We start from the raw sequence: 22,782 nt of genomic DNA on the forward strand, positions 1-22,782 counted from the left end.
ACTGTTCCCGCCGCCAGCTTTTCTGCCTGGGGCTTGGGGGGCGCGAGGCTGACCTCGGGTGGTCTTGGAGGGCACCGCTGGGTCGCTGGGTCGGCAGAAAGGGTCCTAATGCACATGGTTGAGTGCCCGCTCCGCCCCCCTGGGGACATGGGTGCGCATCCAGCCTGAAAGTGACCTCAGCCCCACCCTCTCCCCTTCCAGCTTCCCGAAACATCCCCCACCCCACCCACCCCACTCCCACCCTGCCGCCCTGTTTTCTTCTCAAGGTCCCCCCCAGATCCCCCATCTCAGGCTGGGGAGGTGGAAGGGAGTGGGGAGGTATGGGAACCCCTGCAACATCTGGGCCAGCCCCAGCACCCCACCTGTCAGAGAGCCACAAATTCCTCCACCTCCAGGCTTGTCTTCTTTTGGAACCTCCAGCCCCCGCCCCACTCCTTGGACCTTTGCTTCCTCTCTCCCCAGCAGATACACAGAGCAGACAGGTTGGGACAAGAAACATTTATTTAGGGGCCTGGGGGCTCAGCAGTGCCCCAGCCGACCCATCATGCAGCCTTATGTACAGTGGGCATTGGGCCCGCCCCTGGGATATTGCTGAGGGGGGCCCCATGGCAGCAAACAGGGCAGTGTGGCTTGAACCCCCCTCCAAGGGGGAGAAGTGGAGCAGGGGCCAGTGGGTAGGAGAATGTGTCCCTTCCACTGTATGGGAGGGTGTGACTGTGCCCAGGACGGGGACTGGCATTGGCTGGCACGATCAAGGGCACAAGAGGAGGCTCTGAGCTTGGGGGGAGAGGGAGGTTGGCACCAGAGAAAAGCAACCTGAAAGGGAGGGGTCCTCTTCATGAGTGCCAACCCACCAACAGGGTGCCTACCCCCTTCCTTTCCTGGTGGCCAAACACAATGATTTGCTGCCTTGACTATCTCCCACTCCCTCTTCCTCCCAGAACTCTGTGTCCAGGACAAGGGCACAGATACAGCCAGAAGAGGGACCCCTGCACCGAAGGAGGGGTTGCAGTGTTTCCTACAAAGCCCAGAGAAAGGGAGTGAGGAAGGGCCATCTGGAGGTCAGTCCTGAGGGCTGGGCTCCTGGGGGGGTGGCCTTGTGAGGCCTGGGACAGGAACTAGGAAATACTGACTCCCTGGGGCTGGTTGACCACGGGGGACCAGGGAACTTGCAGAGTCCTGACAGTGAAATGGGGACTTGTTTTTTGTTCTCAGTCGGTGTCTGTTCATGTCCTTCTTGAGTGTCCTTTTCCGGTGGACAAGGGTACGATGAGGCTGTTCTGTTCTACTTGAGGAGACAGTCTCTGGTTTGCAGCGCTATCCCCGGAACTCGGCCCTCCCCTCCTCTGTCCGCCCAGGTTTCAAGTAATAGGAGAGATTTCCGCAGAACTTTCCTGAGGAGTGATGGAGTGACAGAGGTGGGGACACCAGGAGGTGGACTCAGGATCCTCCTGCAGCCCCGAATCCCCTCCCAACCCAGGGCAGAGAGCTGAGGGATTTGGGAAGTCACCTTCCCAAGGTCCCACTTCCAAAGCGGCAGCCGCAGGGTCACACACACATAGACCCAAGCAGAGGCTCTGTGGGGAGGGGGGAATGGTGTCGGGCATGCAAAGGTGGTGTGGACATGAGAAGGCTCTCTGGACAAAGCAGCGAGAAAATTCCTCAGGAATGCCCCCCTCCCCAGGGCTGCACTCAGCATGGCAAGTGGGGGTGTCTGGGCACTGGCTGGACCCACCTGGAACTTCCTCATTCCCTCCCACTTTCTCCTCCTTCCTCACCCCCGAGTCCCAGAGCAGCAACTCCCTCAGGGCACCCTGGGACCCAAGAAATAAAACCTTCCTCTGTGCAGAGGGCTCCCAAGCCATGGGGGGTGGCTCCTAGGAGAGAGGCAGAGGGAGGAAGAGTGTGGGCAGATGCCCGTTCCTCTCCAGGGCCAGAAGCAAGGGCCAGGCTCGGGCAGGGGTGGCATCTGGGTTCTCTTGGCTCCTCTCAGATCTCGGTCAGGGCGTCGGCTGGCACCAGGCCCCGCTTCTTGCCGCTGCTGACGCGGATGAAGCCGTCAGCATCCTTGCTCCTGCCCACACCCACACAGATCTGAGTGGGAGAGACACGGAGCTGAGTCCTGGCACCTGCCTACAGCCCTGGCCCCGAGTCCAGCTGATGGCTCCCAGGGGGCCACCCCGGGGAATGATGGGACCAGGATCAGATGTGGTTGGAGACATCAGCTGGGGTGATGGGAGCAGATCCCATGAGGGCACTGGGCACGGCAGCAAGACCAGAACATCAGCAGACACTGAGCAGCACTTCGGGGCTGGCCTGAGCTCCACCTCCTCCCCCCCCCCACCCCGCCCCCACCGCCCTGGCGGAACTCCCATTTCACAGAGGGGGGAAGGAGAGGAAAAGGGCTTGCTGGGGGTTATGCAACAAGACAGAGGTATAGCCAGCATTCAGACCCAAGCCTCTAGACTCCTAATCCAGTGCTCTTTCCCTCCCCCAAGCTGTCTCTAACCACATTCAGCCCCCTGCCTGTGTCGGTCACCAGCCCCGATTCCCAGCAGGGTCTGACAGGAGGCCCCGCGGTCACACCTTTCTAACCTGCCTTCCCTCCTGCTGCCAGGCTGCAGTGTCCTCCTCCAGGGCAGTCACCTGTGCCCCCACCGCCTCTCTCCCATGTCCACCTCTCCAGCCACTGCAGAGCCCAGGCACTCACCTGGTTCTCCTTGAGGCTCATGTACCCCTGTTCCTTGTTCCCGGAGAAGGGTTGGCAGCTGCGCCAGACGTTCTCTCCTGGCCTTACGCGCTGCACAAAATTGGCTGGGAAGAAGCCAACCCGGTCGCCAATCTTCCCCTGGGGATGAGGCTGGCAATGAGCACCAGAGCCCCCCGCCCCACACTGATGCAACTCAGAGCCAAAGCCATCAAACTCCAGATCCTGCGCTCTCTGTATCCAGAGCCCCCAGTAGGGTGGCTTCTGGACTGCGATGGGCATGAGGTGGGTAGAGGGACAAGGTTGAGGCAGGGAGGGTCAAGGTGAGAGCAAGTCCCAAGTGTTGGTCCTATGGGCTTGGCTAGGGCACGTGGTGGGAGGAGGGGTGGTCTTTGGGCCCGGAGAGAAGGTGGGGCAGTGCCAGTTGAAGTGGTGGGAAAGGGTTGGGTGCCTACCGGGGTGTCTCTGCTCCCCACCCTGCCAAGTCACCTTCCACCAGTCCTCGTTAGAGTCATCCACCAGCAGGATCCGGTCCCCAGGCCTGGGAGGACAGAGCTGGGGTCACAAATGGACAGGAGGGACCTGCCTTTTCTGCATCTTAACCATCTTGGGTCCTCCAGGTCCCCAGCATGCCCCCCTCCACAGCGGGGGGAGGATTCTTGACGCCCTCGGAGGACACTGTGACCACAGGTACAGCAGACTCTCTCTAGGACAGAGCCCGGGCGGGGCAGAAGATATGACATCAGCACCAGTCCCTTTTGGACTGTGGGCAGTCTAGCTCTTCTTTGGGCTCAGCTGCCTCAAGCATGCCAGGAGAAGGTTCCCGAAGGTCCCCCTCACACTCATGTTCCAAGGTCTGGGAGCAGAGCCCTGAGGTTGGAGCCAGGTGGCTGTCCAGGGGGGGCGGACCACAAAGAGGACTTACTGCAAAGCCAGGTCATTGTTCTCTTGGGGCAGAAACTTGTAGAGAGCGACATAGGAGTACATGGGCCCCACATCCTTCCGCAGAGGGGGTTTTGCGGGCTGTGGAAAAGTCTGGATCAGTGACGGGAGGGGGACACAATCCTCGCTCCACCCACCGTTCACTTGCCCTGACCTTACCCTCTCTGGGGGGGTGGGGAGAGGTTGGCTAGGAGGTGGGACACAGTGCACCTGGGTCAATGACAGGGAGAGGTCAGACTCTCCTACCTTCTGTGTTCACCCTTGGGGGACTGGGCCAAGGATGGAGAAGGGGAACACTCCTCTGCCTGCTGCACCCTGGAACTGCCCACTCGTGGGGAGTGGGCACAGGAGTGGGCACAATAGCCATTGGCTCTGCGGTGGGAGGGCAAATACCCCCTGCCTTCCTTGCCTCCTCACCCTGGCACTGCCCATCCCCGTAGGCTGAGGACAAATGATGGAGCGGTGATACTCCCACTCACCATGCTCTTGCCCACCTATGCATCAGTGACAAGAAGGGACATCCCCTTCCAATCTGGCCTACGAGGGCTCAGCGCCAGCATCACCTCACCTGCTGTCCAGGGCTCTTCTCCTCTGGTCCTGACCCTTCGCTCTCGGCCGGAGCTGTGAACACTAGAGATGCCAGGGCAGGGCCAGGGCGTCAGGCAGCAGGGAGTGGCCTGCACTGTGTTCCATTCCCGCCTCTGGCTCCCACCTCTACTCACCACTGTCGCCAGGGCCCTCCTCTGAGCTGCGGATGCTGCCTTCCCCATCCTCGGTCAGCTCATCCCGCTCACTCTGGGGCCAAATGGGGGGGAGGGCTCAGTGCCCGGACCCTCAGCCTCAGAGACTCCTGCCCCCCAGGCGCCCCTCTGGTGCCTGACATACCAGGCTCCGCGTGGGGGACTCAGAGGTACTGCTGAAGCTGGAGCGGTTCATCAGTGCCAAGGAGGTGCCATAGCGCAGCGTCTCGTAGACGGGGTCTACCTTCCCGCTGGCCCCTGCCAAGGAGCCACCCTAAGGCTGGGCACCCAGCTGCCAGCCTTGCTCTGCCCTGAAGCCCCGGATCACTTTCACTCTCTCGGCCCCAGCCAAGATGTCCTTCTTTTAACCACCTGCCCCATCCCTCCCCCAGGCCCCTCTCTGCCCACACCAGTCTTCCCCAGATCCTCTTGGACTAACTCCCCATCCTTCATATCTCTGGACACCTTCCCTATCCTTGCAGATGAGGACAGCGCCTACCTTATCCTCTATTCCCTATCCTTCTCGGTTCAGGCATTCGTGCAAATGGTGATTAATGGATGATTTGTGTGATTATCTATTTCATGTCTAGCTCCCTTACTAGACCATGAACTCCACCTTCTTCAGTGCTGTGTCCCCATGTCTAGCACAGTGCCTGGCACTTAGTAAGTGTTGATAAAATGCCTGTTGAAGGATGAATGAGTGAATGGATGGATGAATGAATGCATGAATGAACCCTACATTCGGGACAAGGGCATTCAGAGAAGGGAAGTGCCAAGAACCAGAAGAGCCGTGCAACTCAGGTGCCCATCTGAGGAACGTGTGGGTTTCTCACCACACTACGGTGGGATCAGGGGCAATAGGGGGGACACTCACCAGTGGGTGGGGACTCTCTGCTTGTGACACAGGCTGGGGGTGGTTCATGCACCAGGAGGGGGGAGCTGAAGTTTCGACGGAAGGAGGAGGACTAAGGCAAGAGGGGGCAGAGAGAGGGCATGGGGATGTCACAGCCCACCGAGAGCTTGGCCTTCCCCAAGCCCAAGGACTACTCCACAGGAGGAACCCGCCTGGAGGGGGGCGCTCATTCCCCCACATGCCAGTCCTGGGGAGCACTCACAGCCAGCCAGCCCTGCATGGTCCCCACTCACCACCTTGCCTGGGCATTGCTGGTGGGAGATCTCCTCGGAGCACCAGAGGTGGACGCTGACTTTGCACGTCTTACACCGCAAACCCTGCTTGGAGTTTCCTGGGAAGAATTTGGCGTCAACAAGAGGGATTCGGCAAAGGAGGAGGCATCCGAGGGCAAGGAGCAAAGAGGGCAGGTTAGGCCATGGGACAGAGGAGGGGGGGTTGGGCATCCTCATGTCCGCCTCGGGGTCTCGTGCTTACTCCTCATACAGTCAAGGCACCGAAGCCTGAGTTGTTCGTACACACGGCGACACTGGACACCCCCCCCCCAAAATTGCTCATTTGTCCACCCAGCGTGAGGGGCACAGTTAGGACTGCGGGCCCAACATCAGATGGTTCCCTAGGAACACTCCCCACACCCACCCTGGCCCCTCTCCTTGACAGGCCAGGCACCTACCCACAATGATCTGGTGGCATAGCTCACAAGGGCTGGCTCTCTTGAAGACGTGTTCCTGGAAGCTGTGCAGCCTTACTGGTTTGAGTGGTGCCAGGGGCCGTGGGATTGGGCAAGGGGAGGGGGCCGGGGTAGGGAAGCTCCCATCTGTAGATGCCAGTGGTGGGGAGGGAGGGGGCAGCGGGGTCGGGGGCGTCAACAGCACCTCAGTGGGGCACTTGAGCTCAGAGCCTGAGCGAAGGAAGAAGTTCTCCACGCTCTTACTTCGGAGGATGGTCTTGAGGGAAAGTGAGCGCTTGAACCGCTGGAGCTGAAAGGGGAAGCAGGGGTGGGGGTGGGGGGTTATAAGTGGAAGCCAGAGGGGACCAGGTCCGGGCCAGGATGTCTCCTTGGTCAGTGGCAGCCTGAGGCTGAGGGCCAGAGGTGAGATGAAGTACTGAGAGGCTGCCACGTTCCAGAAGGTGGTCACACTCCCGGATGCCCACGGGAGCCCGGCGGGTAACCTCCCCGAGCCAAGGGGTTCTGGCTGGGCCCGCCAGATTGGAGTGGTGAGGGCGGAGGGGGACTGGCCGGTCAGAGAGCAGCTGCTGGTGCCCTCCAGACAGCGTAGGCCTGTCCTCGGGGCCAGCCCAGCAGTGCCAGGTTTTCCACTTTTTCAAAAGAAATCTAGACTCTTATGTGAATTTGGATGGAAACAAATTCAAGAGGTTTTATTTCCTTTTTTTTTTTTTCATTGCAGAAAGGGTAGTGTGCTATGTTTCTTAGCCTTGCTTTTCTCACTTAACAGTAAATCTTGGAAATCATTCCATACCAATACATAAAGACTTTCATCATTCATGTTTATGGCTATGCAGGATTTCATTGCATGGGTGTACCATTTACTCGAGTTAAAAAGAATAATACTTTGGGGGTGCCTGGGTGGCTCAGTTGATTGGGTGTGGGACTTCTGATTTTGGCTCGGGTTATGATCCCAGGGTCATGGGATTGAGCCTGCTTAAGATTCTCTCACTCCCCAGGTGCCTGGGTGGCTCAGTCGGTTAAGCGTGTGACTTTGGCTCAGGTCATGATCTCAGGCTCCCACTGACAGCGCTGAGCCTGGAGCCTGCTTCGGATTCTGTGTCTCCCTCTCTCTCTCTGCCCCTCCCCTGCTCATGTTCTTTGTCCTCTCAAAAAAAAAAAAAGAAAGATCCTCTGCCCTGCGCATGTGCTCTCTTTCTCTCCATAAAATAAAATAATAATAATACATGGGGGGCACCTTGGTGGCTCAGTCGGTTAAGTGCCTGACTTTGGCTCAGGTCATAATCTCGTGAGTTTGAGCCCCACACCAGGAGCCCACTTCAGATTCTTTTTCCTCTTCTCTCTCTGCCCCTCCCCACTCTCTCTCAAAATAAATAAAAACAAAAACTTAAAAAAAATAGTAACACTTTGGGGGCTGAACAAAACATGCCAGGTCCCCAGTTTTCCATGTGTTCTTGAGAGTGGGGGAGTGGTCATCCTGGACCCTCATCCTCAAGGCGGATTCTTCCTCCAGAATATCTCTCCGGCGCATATAATCACCTCATCACCTCCACAACCCTGCCCTGGTTCAGGTCCGGAACCCCTTGCCTCCACCCTGCCCATCTCCCCCTGCTCTCCATACACCTGCCAGGGAGGTGATCCCTGACCTTGCTAAAAACTTTTCATGGCTCTTCAGGACACAGTCAAGGCCCTTGCCCCAATCATGAGACTCTGCAAGTTGGACAAGCTTTCCCTTCCAACCCATGCCTTCCACCTGCAGCCCAGACATGGGGATTCTTGAACTCAACCATGTTTTATTCCTCCAAGCTTTTGCTGTGTTTGCCCTCTTCTCTGCCGTATCCAGTGAGTACCCTCTTTATCCTTTGGGGTTTCCAGTGACTGTTCCTCCTTTGGGAAGATGTCTCTTCTTCTCCAGGAATTCCATTTAGTATAACCACTCCCACTCCGGGGCCCATTGCACCTAGTACTGACTTCCATTATAAATCCAATCTGGTTTACGTGGTGGTCATTTACTTCTTATTCCCCCCCCCCCCGCAGGAGACTGGAGCCCCTTGAGGGCAGGAACAGTTGCTTTAACATCCTCCCGGCCCCCCACAACACACACACAGCCTCAGGACATAGTAGGTGCTCAGTGAATATTTGTTGACTGAATGATGACCCAGTGGCTGGAATCCTACGTGCAGCCCATGTTCTGGAGCACAGGGCCAATTCTGCAGTGAGGCCAGGGTTACTTCCATTGCTCACCCCAGCATACCATTCTTGAGTCTGCCCAGAGTAAAGTCTGGAAACATCTCTAGCCAGATCCTGGAACCTCTTCCCTCCTATCGATAGCCCCCTTACCCCTGCCCACATATTCCCATCAGTGATAGATAAAAGGGGCCAGTGGCCTGGCTTCAGGCAGGGAGACTTGGCCAGGGTTCCCAACTGGCACATCAAGCAGCCTGTGTGGCCCTAGGGAGGCCAGCAGGCAGCAAGACATAGGGAAAAGCAGAGAGGGACACATTTAAGGGTGTCTGTCTGGCTCAGTCAGTAAAACATGTGACTCTTCATCTCAGGGTTGTGAGTTCAAGCCCCACAGCGGGCATGGGGTCTACTTAAAAGAGAGAGAGACAGAGAGAGAGAAAGAGAGAGAGAGAGAGAGAGAGAGAGAGAGAGATTTGGGCATGAGGCAGGCCCCAGTGTGCCAGCTGGGAGGACAGAGCCTTGGGGTGCCTGGCACGCTGAGTTCCCCAGCTCTTTCCAAATTCAGCTTCCTGGATAGCACTGTGGGCTTCTTTGTGTGTCTAAGAGAAGCAGGGCCCCAGGCCTCAGATACCTGGGTGTTAGGGCAGAAGTGGAGGGCCAGAGGGACAATTAATTAGAACACAAATGTATTCTGTGAGCCAGTGTGGCGTTGGAGGCTCTCACAGGCCCAGAGGGGTGGGAGAACCCCTCACGATTCTGCCCAGGGGCCAGAGTATAGAGCACAAGAGGTCTCTGGGAGGATGTGCTGGAGGTGGGTGCAAAGCTAAACCGACCACCTGAAGGCAGGTCACTTCACTTCCACTCTTGGGCCTCAGTTTCCCCACATCCAAGAGAAAGGAGTCGGGACTAGATGCTCTCTAAGCAACACAAGGCTCTGGGTCCAAAAAGCAAAAACCTAAACTTAATGATATGATGAGGGGCTATCATGTCAGAATACTGGAATTGAGGTAGCACTTCATATGCAGCACCTCATTAATCCTGGCATTACCACCCCCGAGACACTGATAATCACTGTCCCACTTTGCAGATGAACTCATAGGCACATGGGAGTTAAATCACCCACCCATAGCGAGTCCTCAGCTGGTAAGTGGCAGAGACAGAACTTGAACCAGTGGCTCTGGCTGTTAAGTCCAAATGACCAGAAGGACCCCGCTGCTCCGGGCTCTGCCGTGGCCCTCACCCCTGCCTCTCAGCTATGCCATGGGCATGGCCACCAGGTCAATCATGAAATTTAGGGTTGGAAGGAACCTGAAAGACTGGCCATCTAGAGTGGTCCCCAGCCCACACTATCATCTCACAATGCCTTGGCCATGTCACTTCTGAGTGGTTGTCTGACTCTGTTGGTCACCTCCTGTGGCAGGAAGCACACCCTCTCTTGTGCCAGTCATTCCATCTTTGGGCAGCTGCAATCGCTGGAAAGTGCTTCCCTATATAGAGCTGAAACCTGCTCCCTGAGATCTTTGCCTATCGGCTCTGCTCCTCCCTTGGCTCCCGAAAGGGCTACTCCCCTCTTCTACATATCAGTCCTTCAAATATTTGAAGACATCAGTCATGTTCCCCCCTCCCAAAGCTGTTGTTTCCATAGTAATCGCCACAGGATGAGATTTTAAGCCGCCTTACTCTCCAGCCTGTGCCCCTTCCTGGTCTTCCCTTGGCCCCAGTGCCAAGAGCTACCTCTCTGCAGGGTACCAGAGGTCTCTGGAACAGAATGTTCCCCAGCACTGGGGCAGCCCCAATTCTGCTCACTGACTCCCTGGCTCAGCTGTGGGTTCCAGATCCCAGGAGGACAGAGAAGCAGGAAGGAACAACATACTACCTGGAGTGGCTGGCAGATGTCAAGGGTTGTGGCTGAAGAGCAGGATGGGGGCACCTCTTCCAAATAGCTTGATGCCTGTCCACTCAGAGACATCTAGTTTGAGTGCCCAAACCTCATTTTGGCTCAGCCTGGCCAGGCACTCCTAGTTCCCAGAGAGGACTTTTTCCTATCTCCCATCAGCTATCTTTTTGGTGCCCCCAGTGTCCCAGGAACCATTCCCTGGCATAGGGAGAAATTGCCATGTACCCTGGCAAGCTGGCCCCCCTGGATGCTATTCCCTCCTGATGATGCACCAGGAGCCTGTCTGGCTTAGAGCCTGGACCACCAGGCCTGTTCTTCTGAATCCCCTCCCAGAGGCTGGGTTTGGCCAGCCTGCCTCCTCCCCACCTCCCCACATACTGGATGGTCCCTTCTATTCCTCAACTCCCCACAGCATCTCCTTACTTCCCTCCAGCTCCTGAAAGGGCACTAGGCAGCTGGCGGTGGGTGGTGGCGGATGTGGCACAAGCTGACTCAGATGGCAATGTTGGCATGGCAGGGTCTTCCCAGGGATGGCACTAAAGGGGGTGATGGTACCACCCAGCGGTAGGATGGCATGGGGACCCAGAGATGGCAATGGTGACACTAGGAGGGTCACGGAGTAGCTTGAATACAGGGATACGATCCAACCTTAGGGTGGGAAGGAGACTGGGCTTGGGCTGGCAAGAAATGCCCAGGAGACCCCAAGCACTGACGAATAAGCCTGGAATGCTGGCTTCACTGCCTAATGGGCACCAGCCCCCTCTGTTGTACCTGCTTCAAGCTGAGTTGGGTGGGCCACAACCCTCTTCCTTCCCCCTCCCCAAGCCCTAGAGTCTGGAGACCAAAGCTTCTTAGGGACAGGTTGAGGTGGGGGGAGCTAAAGGGGCTGGCAGGGCTCTGAATTCTCTCCCTGCCCACTTCTAACCTCCTGAATATCCCCACCCAGACCGGCAGCCCCGCCTGTATTGTTATAACAGTCCTTCGCAGGGGTGAGATTTAGGGGAGGGGGGTAAAGGGACAGGGCAAGGTGTGCAATTCCCCTCCCCTCTTGTTCTTGGGATCTCTATGGCTCAGGTTCAGAGGTGATAGCACTGGATGGTCCTTGGGCTAGGAGGAGGGAGGTACAGACCTGCTGGGCCCTGACCTCCCCCTGCCCACAGGGCTGAGCTTGCAGCCTGGGGTTTGCTGAGGCAGCAAGGCCCAGGCTCCTGCCTGCCTTCGGAGAGCTCTTAAGGAGGGGGGCGGGCAGCCAGGCCTCCTGTGGGAAGAAAGGCAGGGCCTGGGAGGCCCCCATACCCTTAGGAAGCAAGCATGGGAATTGTGTATGTCTGTCTTGAGTGACTAGAAGGCAACTGAGAAGGCCAGGGATATTGGAACTCAGGATGGGGCTCAGCTCCCTGGACCCTCTGGGTTTTTTTTTGGTTTTTGTTTTTTTTTAAAGCTGTCACAAATGTTACAAACAATATCCTCCCACCCCCAACACCTCATTCCTTTCCTAGTACAGACCTGGGTCTCTGAGAGGCAGTTAACTCTGTGGTCTGAGAGACCACAGTCTCATTCTCAGGAGGGGGCAGAAGAAGGTCAAGTTGGGATCTGAAGACCTTGACATGGAGACCCAGTGGGTCCCTCTGGTTTAAAGGTGGAACGCTACCTGGGGTATCTCAGCCAGGCGCTACCCTGCCCCTACTCATCTACCCCTGGTCATTTTCTTGATGACCTTGACCTTGAATTAACCTCATACCCTGAGGGGTGGCCTAGACAGAATTAGGAGCAAGATAGACATTGGAAAGAGCTCTTGACGCCGAAGGAGCCAAAGACCCCACCCATTTTTGGTCTTTAGTGGCCCCCCTCCTCATCTGGACAACAGGAGCAGGTGGGAACAAAACACCAGGGTGCAGAGGAGAGGGAAGGAGGCTTTGGCCTGAAGTCTGGGGAGGGGGCAGAGAGCACCCTTGACACAGCCTCTTTTTCTCTCCCCATCCCCAGCCCGCTCAGCTCATGTTGCTCCCCCGCAGAACTTCTTGCGGGTCAGTGTGAGCACCTAGAACTTGGAGAGGAAGCAGACAGATTAGAGGTGGGGGTTAAATTTAAGTGGTGGCCTCCCCCAATCCCTTCAGCGCCAGGAGTCTGGGCTCCGCCTGCCTTCACTGGGGAATAATTTATTCATTGTGACTCCCGCAGGAGTAACAATCATACATAATTAGTGTTAATTATGACATTCATTAATTACGATGACTTCTCTTTTTGCTTCCACCCACCCTCTCCCCGGCGCCCTGTCCGGCTCCGGGGGTGGGGGGTGGGGCTGCCTGCCCTTCTGCTCTGGAGCCGCAACAACAGTCCCCCGGTCCCCGCCCGCGATGGCCAGCGCTGCGGCAGCCCCCAGCGCGCACTCGGAAGCTACGCACCTCGGGCCGTGGCCTCACATCCCGGAGCCTAACCTGGTTGGGAGGGGGGAATGCAGGACTGCAGTGGGTCCGAAAGAGACAACCGGAGAGACTCAGAGATAAACATATAGAGAAAGCGGGAAAGACACCAAGACCGACAAACAGGTTGTAGAGACATTTTCAGAGAGACACAGGCAAAGACAGAGGGACAGACTGAGCTACAGACATAGACCTGCGGGCGCGAGAGGGGTGCGCCTCGCACGCACACACCGGCGCGTACACCGGCCCACACCCGCTACACACCGCTACACGTTCCCGCCGCCTTCGCTGCGCCGATTCCCTCCAACAAAGCCGAGTTACAACCTCCCGGGAGGGTCTCGGCAGCGCGTCCGCTCATCACGCGCGCAAGGGCGTGTCGTGCTTGTGTGATGTGGGCTCCTTGCGGCCCCTCGTCGCGAACCCCCTCGCCCCGGTCGTCGCGCAGAGCCTTCGGCATTACACGGGTCCCGCTCCCGTGACCCCCGGGCCATCCGAGCCCACGGTGGTGACCGCGTCGGGAAGAAGGCGCCGGGGCTGGGGGGCGCACCGGGCAGGGGTCCAGGCCTCTTCTCCCGAGTTACCTTGGTTTCCTGGAGGGCAGAGACGGTCCCCGGGGGGGTGCGGGTGGCCGCGTCATCCGGTTCGTTCTCCTTCTCGCTCATTTCGGTCATGGTTGGGGTAGAGAGGAAGAAGGGGTGCCAAGACCCGACGGCAGGCCCCCTGGGGGCAGGTGGCAGGTGGCAGGTGGCAGACGTCTCTCTGGGACCCTCAAGCCCTTTTCCAGACACTGCCCCCCAGTGAACCCCAGGAAAAATCCGCCCCAGGAAAAAAGCGACCCCCCACTCCCGGGAGCGGGTGGAGAAAGTTCCCGGGTTGGCCGGTGAAGAGGGGTAATTACGGGGAGCCGCTGGAGCCGGACGACCCCGGGAAGGAGGACCGAGGGTCTGCAGAGGATGCTGCTCGGAGCGAGGGGAGGAGGGAAGTGGGGACGCGGGGATGTGCTGAGGGAGGGAGCGGAGGAGCAGTCCGTGTCCGGCCGGCTCCGCCGTCCTCTGCGCCCGCCCCCCATTCCTCTCCCCCTCCCCCCGCCGGCCCCAGCCCGGCACCCGGAGGCCCCTCCGCCCAGTCCTCGCCTTCCAACTTTGATTTAGGAGGTCGCCTGGTCCCTCCCCCTTCCCTCCTAAGCTCCCCCGCGCCGCTATGCAAATCAGGTTCTCAGCTATTGGCTGCCGTGGTGGCCAGGAGCGTGAGATGGGCGGAGCCTGGGGGGGGGCTCGACAAGATGGGGAGGAGCCTGAGGGGTAAAGAAGTGAGGAGGAAGTGGTTTTACACTAAAAGACCCGGAATGGGGGGCGTGACAAAGTGGAGGAAAGATTTGGCAGATCACATTCGAGTCTGGGCGGGATTGAGGGAAACAGAAAAAAGGTTGGATCTGCAGGATAGCGGAGAGTGAGATCGAAGTTAGGACCCTCTGATAGCGAAGTAGTGGACAAATATGGACCCTTCTGCCGCATTAACTGCATGTCTCTGCGAGGGAGACTCCCAATATGCACACCCCTGGACTATGAGGTAGGGGCTTCTTTAAGAGAGAAGGGACAATTTAGCATCATGTGTCAAAGGCCAGGCCTGACAATCCCTCCTTTGTGGTTTGGAAAGCAGGACAGCCACATTCCTTTCCAGGCTTCCTGTTTGGACTTCAGCAGAGAAGGGGGCTTCAGTCCCCACACCTAAGGTCCCCAAACCTTTCCAAGACACATCCTCCCTCCTAAAGATCCTGCCACAAGTGGAGTTAGATCAGGGTGTAGGAAGAAGGGGTAGGGAAGAGGGTTCTTACTCTCCAGGTTGTTCCTGTCCACTTGGCCTAAAGGTATCTCTTTTTTTTTTTTTTTTTTTTTTTTTATTTATTTTTGGGACAGAGAGACACAGAGCATGAATGGGGGAGGGGCAGAGAGAGAGGGAGACACAGAATCGGAAACAGGCTCCAGGCTCCGAGCCATCAGCCCAGAGCCCGACGCGGGGCTCGAACTCACGGACCGCGAGATCGTGACCTGGCTGAAGTCGGACGCTTAACCGACTGCGCCACCCAGGCGCCCCTAAAGGTATCTCTTTAATGCTTGTTGCTTACCTGCCATTTTCCTAGTCCTCCTCCCTCACCTCCAGCCCTCTTTCTTCCCGGCCCTTCTGGCCCTGACCAAATCTCCTGGCCTGTCCAAAGAAAGGGAGGTAGTTTGGGGACTGAAGGACTCCTTCCTTAGGTGTGGGTGGAGGAACTTCTGGATCAAAGTCTCCCTCCTCCAGGGGCTCCTCTGTTGTGGGTGATGAGATTGGAGGGGAAGGTGGCACTTGAGAGGGTCCTGCCTTTATGCCAGCCCTGGAGAACAGAGGCTGAGCCCTGTGTCCTCCTTCCTGCCAGCCCCTGCACACAGCCATTCATTCATGCAATCTCTGTCCTCCCAAGAGTGAGCTCACCATTGGAGCACTGCTCAGGTTACTGTGTCCAGGAATAGAGATTTATTTGCCAGTGGCAGTAGGACAAGGGCAGAAGTGAGGGTTGGTGGTTGTGGGGGCTTAGTTCCCTCCCCCTCCAGGTCCACCCACTGCAGCAGCAGACTGACTCTGAGTACAGCCTTCCTGAAAGGAGCTTCAAAAGATCCTGGCCTCGGCCTTCAAGCCAGTCTCCCCAAAGGCCTGTTCACTAACCAGCCTTCCCTCAATCCCTTCTGAAGTGAGGGCTACCGTCTTCCCTCCTGCCCAGCCCAGATTAGCCCAACATCCCTACCTGGGCAACTCAGACTTAGGGAGGCTTGAAGCACCCTGAGATAGGATCATCAGGCCCTCGGTCTATCCTGGGCTGGAACAAACAGGGGCCTCTTCTGTACTGAAGACCTCTCGAGGGGAGGTACCCCTGTTTCCCCACCAACAGCAGAAGTTCTGAGTTCCTTAGACTCTAATACCTAGATGATCACTAATTAACCGTGTAACCTTGGGTAGGCAGCTAAACCTTTTAGAGCCTTGATTTCTTCTTCAGCAAAATAGAGATAGTGCCTACCTCACTGTCAGAGTGAATGAGACAGTTCCCCTCAGCCCAGGGAAGACAGGCAGGGAAAATTATTTTCTTCTTTTCCTCCTTTCTTCTGAGAGATCGGTCCCTTCCCAGTGCTTTTGCTGTTAGTTCATGGAGGAACCAACTCCGAAGGAAAGTCTGACTAGACAGAGGGAAGAATTTCCAGGGGTATCAGTGCTACCAGTGACCCAGGAAAGCTAGGGAAGTCTGTAGGCCCTGGGTCCCATCTGGTGTAGGCATCAGAAGCCCGAGGTGGGGCAAATGTGGAGGAGGCAGGGGGCTGGATCCCATGACCTCTGGATGTCCTTTCTGGCCTGCGGCCTTCGTGTTTCAGAGCAGTCTTTCATGAACTAAGTCTGAGTCATTGCTTCAGTGCTGACAACTCCCTCTGCAGTGACTGGGGACAGAGCAGGAGTAGCAGGGCTAGCTTCTGGAGAAGAAGGAACATTGTCCCATCTCAGAGTCAGAGGGGCAGCTATGAGGAGTGGGCAGAGCAAGGGGCAAGGTGCTATCGGATGGTAAGTAGCAGTCACACACAGAGGGAAGGCTCCCTAGGCCAGAAGTCATAAGAGAACTATCGGGAGGGAGCCTCTTAATAGGAGAGCTCCATGAGTAAAAGTGGGTGCTAGGCTCTTGGGAGCCTGAGGACAGAGGGATGGACCAGATGACTCCAAACTGCATGCGGCTCAGTGTTCAGCACACTAAGAAAAGCTGGTTCTCAGGGCACCTGGGTGGCCCAGGATCTGACTTTGGCTCAGGGCATGATCTTGCGGTTCTTGACTTTAAGCCCCGCATGGGCTCACTACTGTCAGTGTGAAACCTGCTTCGGAGCCTCTGTCCCGCCCCCCCTTCCCCTTCCCCATTGCTCTCTCTCTTAAAAATAAATAAAAACATTTAAAAATAATTTTTAAAAAAGCTTAGAGAAAGAAAGAAAGAAAGAAAGAAAGAAAGAAAGAAAGGACTGGTTCTCATCCTGGTTTGCCCTTTTCTTCCTGTTCTGTGACCTTGAGCAAAGACCTTTCCATCTCTGGAGGGACTTCGGTTTCTTTCTTTTTAGATTGGCAGAATTGGAATAGTTTAGGTTGAAATGGAGACCTGGATTAGAATAGGGGCAATAATTGTATATATCTCTTAGTGTACTTTTGAGGGTTAAATGAGTTAATATACAGGGGTGCCTGGGTGGCTCAGTTGGTTGGGTGTCCGACTGTGGCTCAGGTCACGATCTCGTGGTTTGTGAGTTCGAGTCCCGCGTCGGGCTCTGTGCTGACAGCTCAGAGTCTAGAGCCTGTTTCAGATTCTGTGTCTCCCTCTGCCCCTCCCCTGTTCACGCTCTGACTCTCTCTGTCTTTCAATAATAAATAAATAAATAAATAAATAAATAAATAAATAAATGAGTTAACATACATAAAGAGCTGGACAGAGTAAGGGCACAAAAAATAGTTTTCATCTATCAATCTACCTATTTATTTATTTAGGGATACTTGACCTCGAGCCTGCAGGTGAGCTTCAGGGAGTTCATGAATGCCTTGAAGCTGTGTAAAATGTTGGCGGATCAGCATTCTCTGGGGGACAGTCTAGAGCTTTCATCTTCTCCTCAGAGAATCTAAAATCCCCAAAAGGTTAAAAGAACCATTGGCCTGAATGACCCCCAAGGCCCCTCCACTTTAAGCAGTTTGAGATTCTCTGAAGGGAGGGATTGCTTCTCCTTCCGTAAGGAATGACCTATTTTCTGCCATGAACACCTTCAGTTCAAGCCCCTCCCTGCTGTGGCCTCTGCCCTTATGAGTTGCCAAGGACAGCCCAAGCTGAAAACATGAGTGGCTGGTCTTTTTCCTCCAGCTTTAGAATTGGAGCTCCTAGGGTGGGGAGTCTGTCATGGTTGAGGTCAAGTCTGGTTCTCACTTCCCAGCTGAGGAGAGGAAGAGGGCCCAGCCCAGTGGGGCTGGGGACAAGAAGAACACAGTGAGAGGGCCTGCCTTGCCCAGTCTCCCCTACCTCCCCCTGCTGGCCCACTGGGGCCCCAGAGGCAGATACCGCTCTAATGAGCTAAGGTCCATGGCAGGCATCAGTAATTACGATTTTATGGAAATCTAGAAGGCTCTTACGCAAGTGCCTGACACACTTCCCGGCTGTGGCATCTGGGACAGCCAGGTCCCCAGGGGCTGGAGGAGAGCCCTTGCACCCCCTGCTGCCACCAACCCCTGGAGCTCGGGACACTGGCATAAAGCCTCCCTCCCACTGCCTGTGGCACTGTCCCTAACACATTCTGGGTGAGCTGTTCTCTCTGTCTGTGCCCCAGGCTCCCTGGAGGGGAACAGCATGGACTCTGGTGTGTGCAATCCCTCCTCCCCTCCCCAGCCAAGCTGAGGCTGTCCGGAAGACCTGTTTGGGTTATTTCCCTCTGGTCTATGAAGAAAACCACTCATTCCTGAAAGATGTCCCCTTCTATTCTGTTTCTTTTCTCCTTGAGGCTGAGGACATAGGGCTGACAGTAGTCACGGGGCCAGAAGTCATAGCCGCTTGCTTCACCTCTCCCCGGGCCCTGTGCCAGTTTGCCACCCCCGCCCCACTTCCCATGCCTCTGATAGTGTCCTAAAGCCACTGCTTTCTTTCTCTAGTCCATTCCCCCTACCCACCCACGAAGCATGTGTTACCAAGGTAACAGCAATATCATCACTTTGGGGTGAGCAAGGGGGTGGAACTCAGTGGACTGGTAGAGGGGGTGCTGTTAGGGGTTAGAATTTTGGAGGGATGAACACTCATGGGCCCCCAAATTCTTAAGGAGGATCTTTTGCTGGAGAGTGGCCCTGGGCATGGACTGGGGCGGGTGGTTACCGAGACCTGGTGGAAAAGAGGGAGGATGAAGTCTGGAAGCAGCTGGATCCAGGTGTGAGAGGTGAGGGCGATTCCTGCTGACTATGCTGGAGAAGCATGAGGGGGACAATGCCAAGGAGAAGTTGAAGCAGGGACAGTGGAGTCTGCTTTTAACTCCTCCCTTGGGGTCCGGCTGCTTAGCTCATCCTAGGGAGAGGCATTCCTACTGGGAGAGGCTGGAGACTGCACAGAAAGCAACACTGGGTGTCCTTCAGGGAGGGGCGTCTAGGTGGCGCCTTTGAGGGTCTACATTTGATACATCTAAATCATGAGGTCCTACTAGATGCCTCCAGTGGCTCTGGGCACCAGGGGCGCCTGATCCTTGCACCCAAGGCCTTCTTGTACATCCTGACCCAGAGAGCACCATAATGCAAAAGTTTCTCTGAGCTGACTTGGGGTACAGAGCCGCAAGCTGAGTTGATAGAGGCCATGAAGCGGACCCGAAGGCAGAAGGCCCAGGGTATTCCAGCAGAGGGAACAGCCTGGGCAAAGGCAGAGAGGGGTGGAACAGAACAGCCTGTCATGGACACAGCAGGTAAGCAATGGGAAGAGGTGAGAAGGAAAGGCAGATGAAAGTAGACGGACGGCCCTGAGTGCTGAGCCTGGAAGCTGGGTCTTCCACCAAAAGTAGCTTCTCAGCCTCGCTCACTGGAGCCCCGCTGAGCAATCCAGCAGTGCCCTGGAGGCATGGGGGTGGGGGAAGGAGAGGAGGCAAAGCGGTTTGGTCAGAACTTGAAAGGAATTTAGATACATGGCTCTATATTAAATGTTTCTGCAAACCTTGCATTTGACTCCAAGAATATTCATATTGGTTTTCCTGCCAGAAAAACTGATTTGAAGCACTAACCATTACGTGCCATCGGTGCCCTGGAAGATGGACCGAGGGGTTTCCATAGCCCAGCTTGAGAATGGCGCTGAGAGCAGCGGAGGCTGGAGGCCATGGGGGTTCTCTGCTGAGCAGTGGTGGAGTCATTTCTATGTCTTAGGGAGAACGCTCCGGCTCCCAAAGGCAGCAACATGGAAACAGGGAGCTGGAGTAGTGAGCTTTTGGGGTCTTCTGGCCAAAAGCTTCACTATGGGGATGGACAGGACGCATTCCTGTGTCTTGGCCTGGGTGGATGACAGGTGTGCAGGACAGTGAGGTGACTCAAGTTCCAGCCCATTCCTTCCTAGCTCATAGACTTGGACAACTTGCATGCCTGTGTCTCCTAGTGTGTAAGTGGGAATCGTCATACCTCATGGGCAGTTGTGGTGGGTAGTGGGGTGGGTCCCCTCCCCCTGGATCATACAAACCTAAAACTGCTTGCCTTGCCTGCAATGCCTTTCCTCCCTGCTACAGCTCATCCCAAAGGAATTCCCAAGTCAAACAGGACCCCTATCATAGGCAAACTGTCCGAGACCACAAATCCTGCTTCCTGCCCCTCCCACTGCATCATTAGCACACACACCCCTCTATTAAAACCACAGCAGCCCAGCTACTGTCATTCATATTATTCATCCTCAGGGCTCACAGCCCAGGAGCGGAATGGAAAATATTTTGTCCCCATCTTGCATCTGGAAAGCCAGAGCTCAGAAAAGCCCCAGGTCTCTGACATCACTGGAATCAGACCCAGGAACCTGAGTCTGATACTTCTTTGGGAGTTGTTGAATGAATGAATGAATGAATGAATAAGGAACACTTCCCCCCATCAGCCCTTTTCCCTTGGGGGAGTGGTAGACCTCATTCCTTAGCTCTCTAGGTCGGAATGTTGCCTGGAGATTAATTTTAAAATTCTGTAACATATTTATCAGGCAGAGTGGGGGCATATACAGTGATTAAGAGCAGGGACTGTGACCCAGATGGCCTAGGTTCAAACCTGGCTCTATCTTCCTTAGCTGTGTGACTTGACCTAGCTACTTAACCTCTCTGAGCCTCAGTATCTCCATCTGTATAATAGGGGGAAGGTGATAATAGAATAATAGAAAAAAACAGCGTCAACATTAGACGATAGATCGGTTGAAAAGCACTCTAGTTGTATGAGCACGGAAGAACTATTTATTAAATAAACAGACCCTCTTCACTTACAAATGCTTCATATGATGTGGGATACATACCCGGGATATATGGAGAAAGATACATCTACATTTAGTAAGGACTTAATTATTATCTCATTCAGTTTGTACTCTAGCCCTATGGGGCAGAGGCTCTCATCATCCCCTTTTCATAATTACAGAATGAGACTCACTCAGAAAGGTTGCTAATTGCCCAAAGCCGTCTATGCTTGAACTCAGAGTCGATCTCGAGATACAAACTCTTAACCCCAACGCTGGTGCACCTCTCTTAGTCCCTACCCTCAAGGGGCTTCCACTCTGATGGGAAAACAGACATTGGACAAAGTACACAAAAGAATGAACAGCTGTGAAGGATTTGATGAAGGGCGGACACAGGACATGGAGAACATAAGCACCAACTGGCTGGGCTGCAAGAAAGCTAAGAAGCAGGCAGTATGTTTGAAGTGGGAACAGAGAGTACTTTTCCAAGGGGAGACTTTCTGGGTGGTTCAGAGGGACTAAGGACAAAGGATTGGGTGCTTAGAGCCATACCTGTGTGCTAACTCTAGGGGGCGCTGTTTGGTGCAGAGCAGCGCACCCAAAGGAGGCAGAGACTGGTTGGGAGGTGGGGCCACCTCCTGGGGTGGGGCATTTGTGTGCACAGGCACGCAGACCACACAGGGATTGCCATATTCCTTTTTTAAAATCCTTTTGCCAGCAACTCAGGACCCAGAACTTTTGACCACCAATATGGGGGGGGGGGGCAGGGGACGCCTGAGCCCTGGATAGGGCAGGATTCCACCCACCTAGGTACCCTGCCCGAGGTCCCACACACCCTAGTGTGAGGGAGGGAGAGAGAGATAGAGCCTCTTACCTTGTAGGCACTCGATAATATTTTGTTGAATGAATGAATGAATAAGGAACATTCTCCCAGCCCCTCTTTCTTTGAGGGAGGGGTGGACCTCATTCTCCAATTCTCTAGGTTGGAATGTTGCCTGGGGATAGAAAACAAAACAGAACAAAACATTTTGGTCAGAGGAGAAGGACACTGAATTGTTATTTTTCAGCAATTTTTACAGATAAAAAGTTGCTGCCTTGGTTTAGGGAACCCAAGGGGTATTATTAGGATTGGGTTAGGCCATGGCCTAGAAAATGACAGAGTATTTGGGGTGGGGGTGGGGGGAATCAATTAAAAAAAATCTCACCCAAAAATTGCCCCTGAAATTATCTGTATGTGGGGAAGTTTCGGGGCCAGTTATGTCTGTACCTCCCAGGACTGGGCTTTGGTGGGGACCCTGAGGGTGGCAGATACGACCACCCCAATGGGGGTTCATGAGGATTAAACCCTGGAATAACATTCAGCTGCGTAGAATTTCTTTCAGTCCTCACTACCACACTGAATGGGAGGGAGCACTTGTCCCTATTTTACGAAGGAGGAAAGGGGGTTTAGGAAGGTAAAGTACCTACAGTGCCCTGGGCAGGGCCTGAGACTCTTCTGAGAGTAGGACCAGAAGTTTCTCAAGGCCTCTCTGGGCCTGAGGATGGACTATTCAGACCCCGTGCTGTGATTGCTGAGGGGGCACAGGGAGAGTGGGGTGGGCGCTGTGACTGGCCAGGCTCCATCGTCCCCAAGCCCAGCTCTTTTCCTTAGAGGGAGAGCCAAGGAAAACCAGGAACAGGCCCAACACCATCTGGATGGGGACAGAGTACAGAGACGCTGAGATGGGTGGAAGCAGTAGCCAAGAGAGCTGGGGAGAGGCAGCCTCAGGGGGGAAGGGGAAGGATACAGACAGCTTTGGAGGTGGAAGCTGAGTGGTAGGGAACTGGGTTCTGGGATTGGAGTCCCACTCCCCTTACCAGCTCCTCACGGTGTCCTGGAAAGGGGCCTACACCAGCCTCTACCTTCTCTACCTCCGCCCCGATAACAAGCCTCCACCCACCTGCTCATGTCCTCTGCCCTCCCCTCACCATCACTCCTGCACCCTGATCTGCTCAGGCCAGGGCCAAGCCCTACTGGGTCCGCTCCCATCCCCCTTCCCCTGGCCTTCCTGGAAACCTGCTCTGTCCAGCCTTGGAGGGTTTCCTGGGGGCCTTCTGGCCTTGAACTCGACTTTGGGCAATGGGTAGGTTCTCAAAGTCTTGGCGAACTTGTCATGGGGATCTTGGGGACTCAGGCTTCTTTGGTCTCTACTGGCAGGAATGTCTCCCCCCCCCCCTTTTCCTCTCCACTTCCATTTTTGTCTGGTTTCATGGGAGGAGAAAGCATATATGGAGGTGCCCTGCCTGGTGTTGGAGGGGGTACTCTTTGGTTTTCTCTCTCTC

The 22,782-nt window shown here is 55.4% G+C and overlaps 1 protein-coding gene across 2 annotated transcripts; it reads right to left on the bottom strand.

Moving 5' to 3' along the window:
* Positions 1-489: 489 nt before the first annotated feature.
* STAC2 (SH3 and cysteine rich domain 2) lies at positions 490-13,533 on the bottom strand. Of its 2 annotated transcripts, none has more exons than XM_042967452.1 (11): positions 13,073-13,533; positions 5,973-6,279; positions 5,536-5,633; positions 5,264-5,354; positions 4,535-4,647; positions 4,372-4,444; positions 4,218-4,279; positions 3,633-3,730; positions 3,197-3,248; positions 2,711-2,848; positions 490-2,094 (listed from the first exon to the last, which is right to left on the bottom strand). In XM_042967452.1, the coding sequence occupies exons 1-11, from the start codon at positions 13,160-13,162 to the stop codon at positions 1,990-1,992; spliced, it is 1,227 nt and encodes a 408-aa protein (XP_042823386.1). In that variant the 5' UTR covers positions 13,163-13,533; the 3' UTR covers positions 490-1,989. The 2 variants fall into 2 exon arrangements, with proteins under 2 accessions (XP_042823386.1, XP_042823385.1); XM_042967451.1 differs by having other exon boundaries at positions 5,539-5,633; positions 13,073-13,229.
* Between the last annotated feature and the right edge of the window lie 9,249 nt (positions 13,534-22,782).

The sequence above is a fragment of the Panthera tigris genome, chromosome E1 (genome assembly GCF_018350195.1).
Source record: "Panthera tigris isolate Pti1 chromosome E1, P.tigris_Pti1_mat1.1, whole genome shotgun sequence".
NCBI lineage: Eukaryota > Metazoa > Chordata > Mammalia > Carnivora > Felidae > Panthera > Panthera tigris.

Coding starts and splice junctions, on each gene's coding strand:
- STAC2 (XM_042967452.1), bottom strand. CDS start 13,162: ATGACCGAAATGAGCGAGAAGGAGAACGAACCGGATGACGCGGCCACC. Junction 5,634..5,972: donor ATGCCACCAGATCATTGTGG/GTAGGTGCCTGG, acceptor AATTCTTCCCAG/GAAACTCCAAGCAGGGTTTG. Junction 4,648..5,263: donor CAGAGAGTCCCCACCCACTG/GTGAGTGTCCCC, acceptor GCTCCTTGGCAG/GGGCCAGCGGGAAGGTAGAC.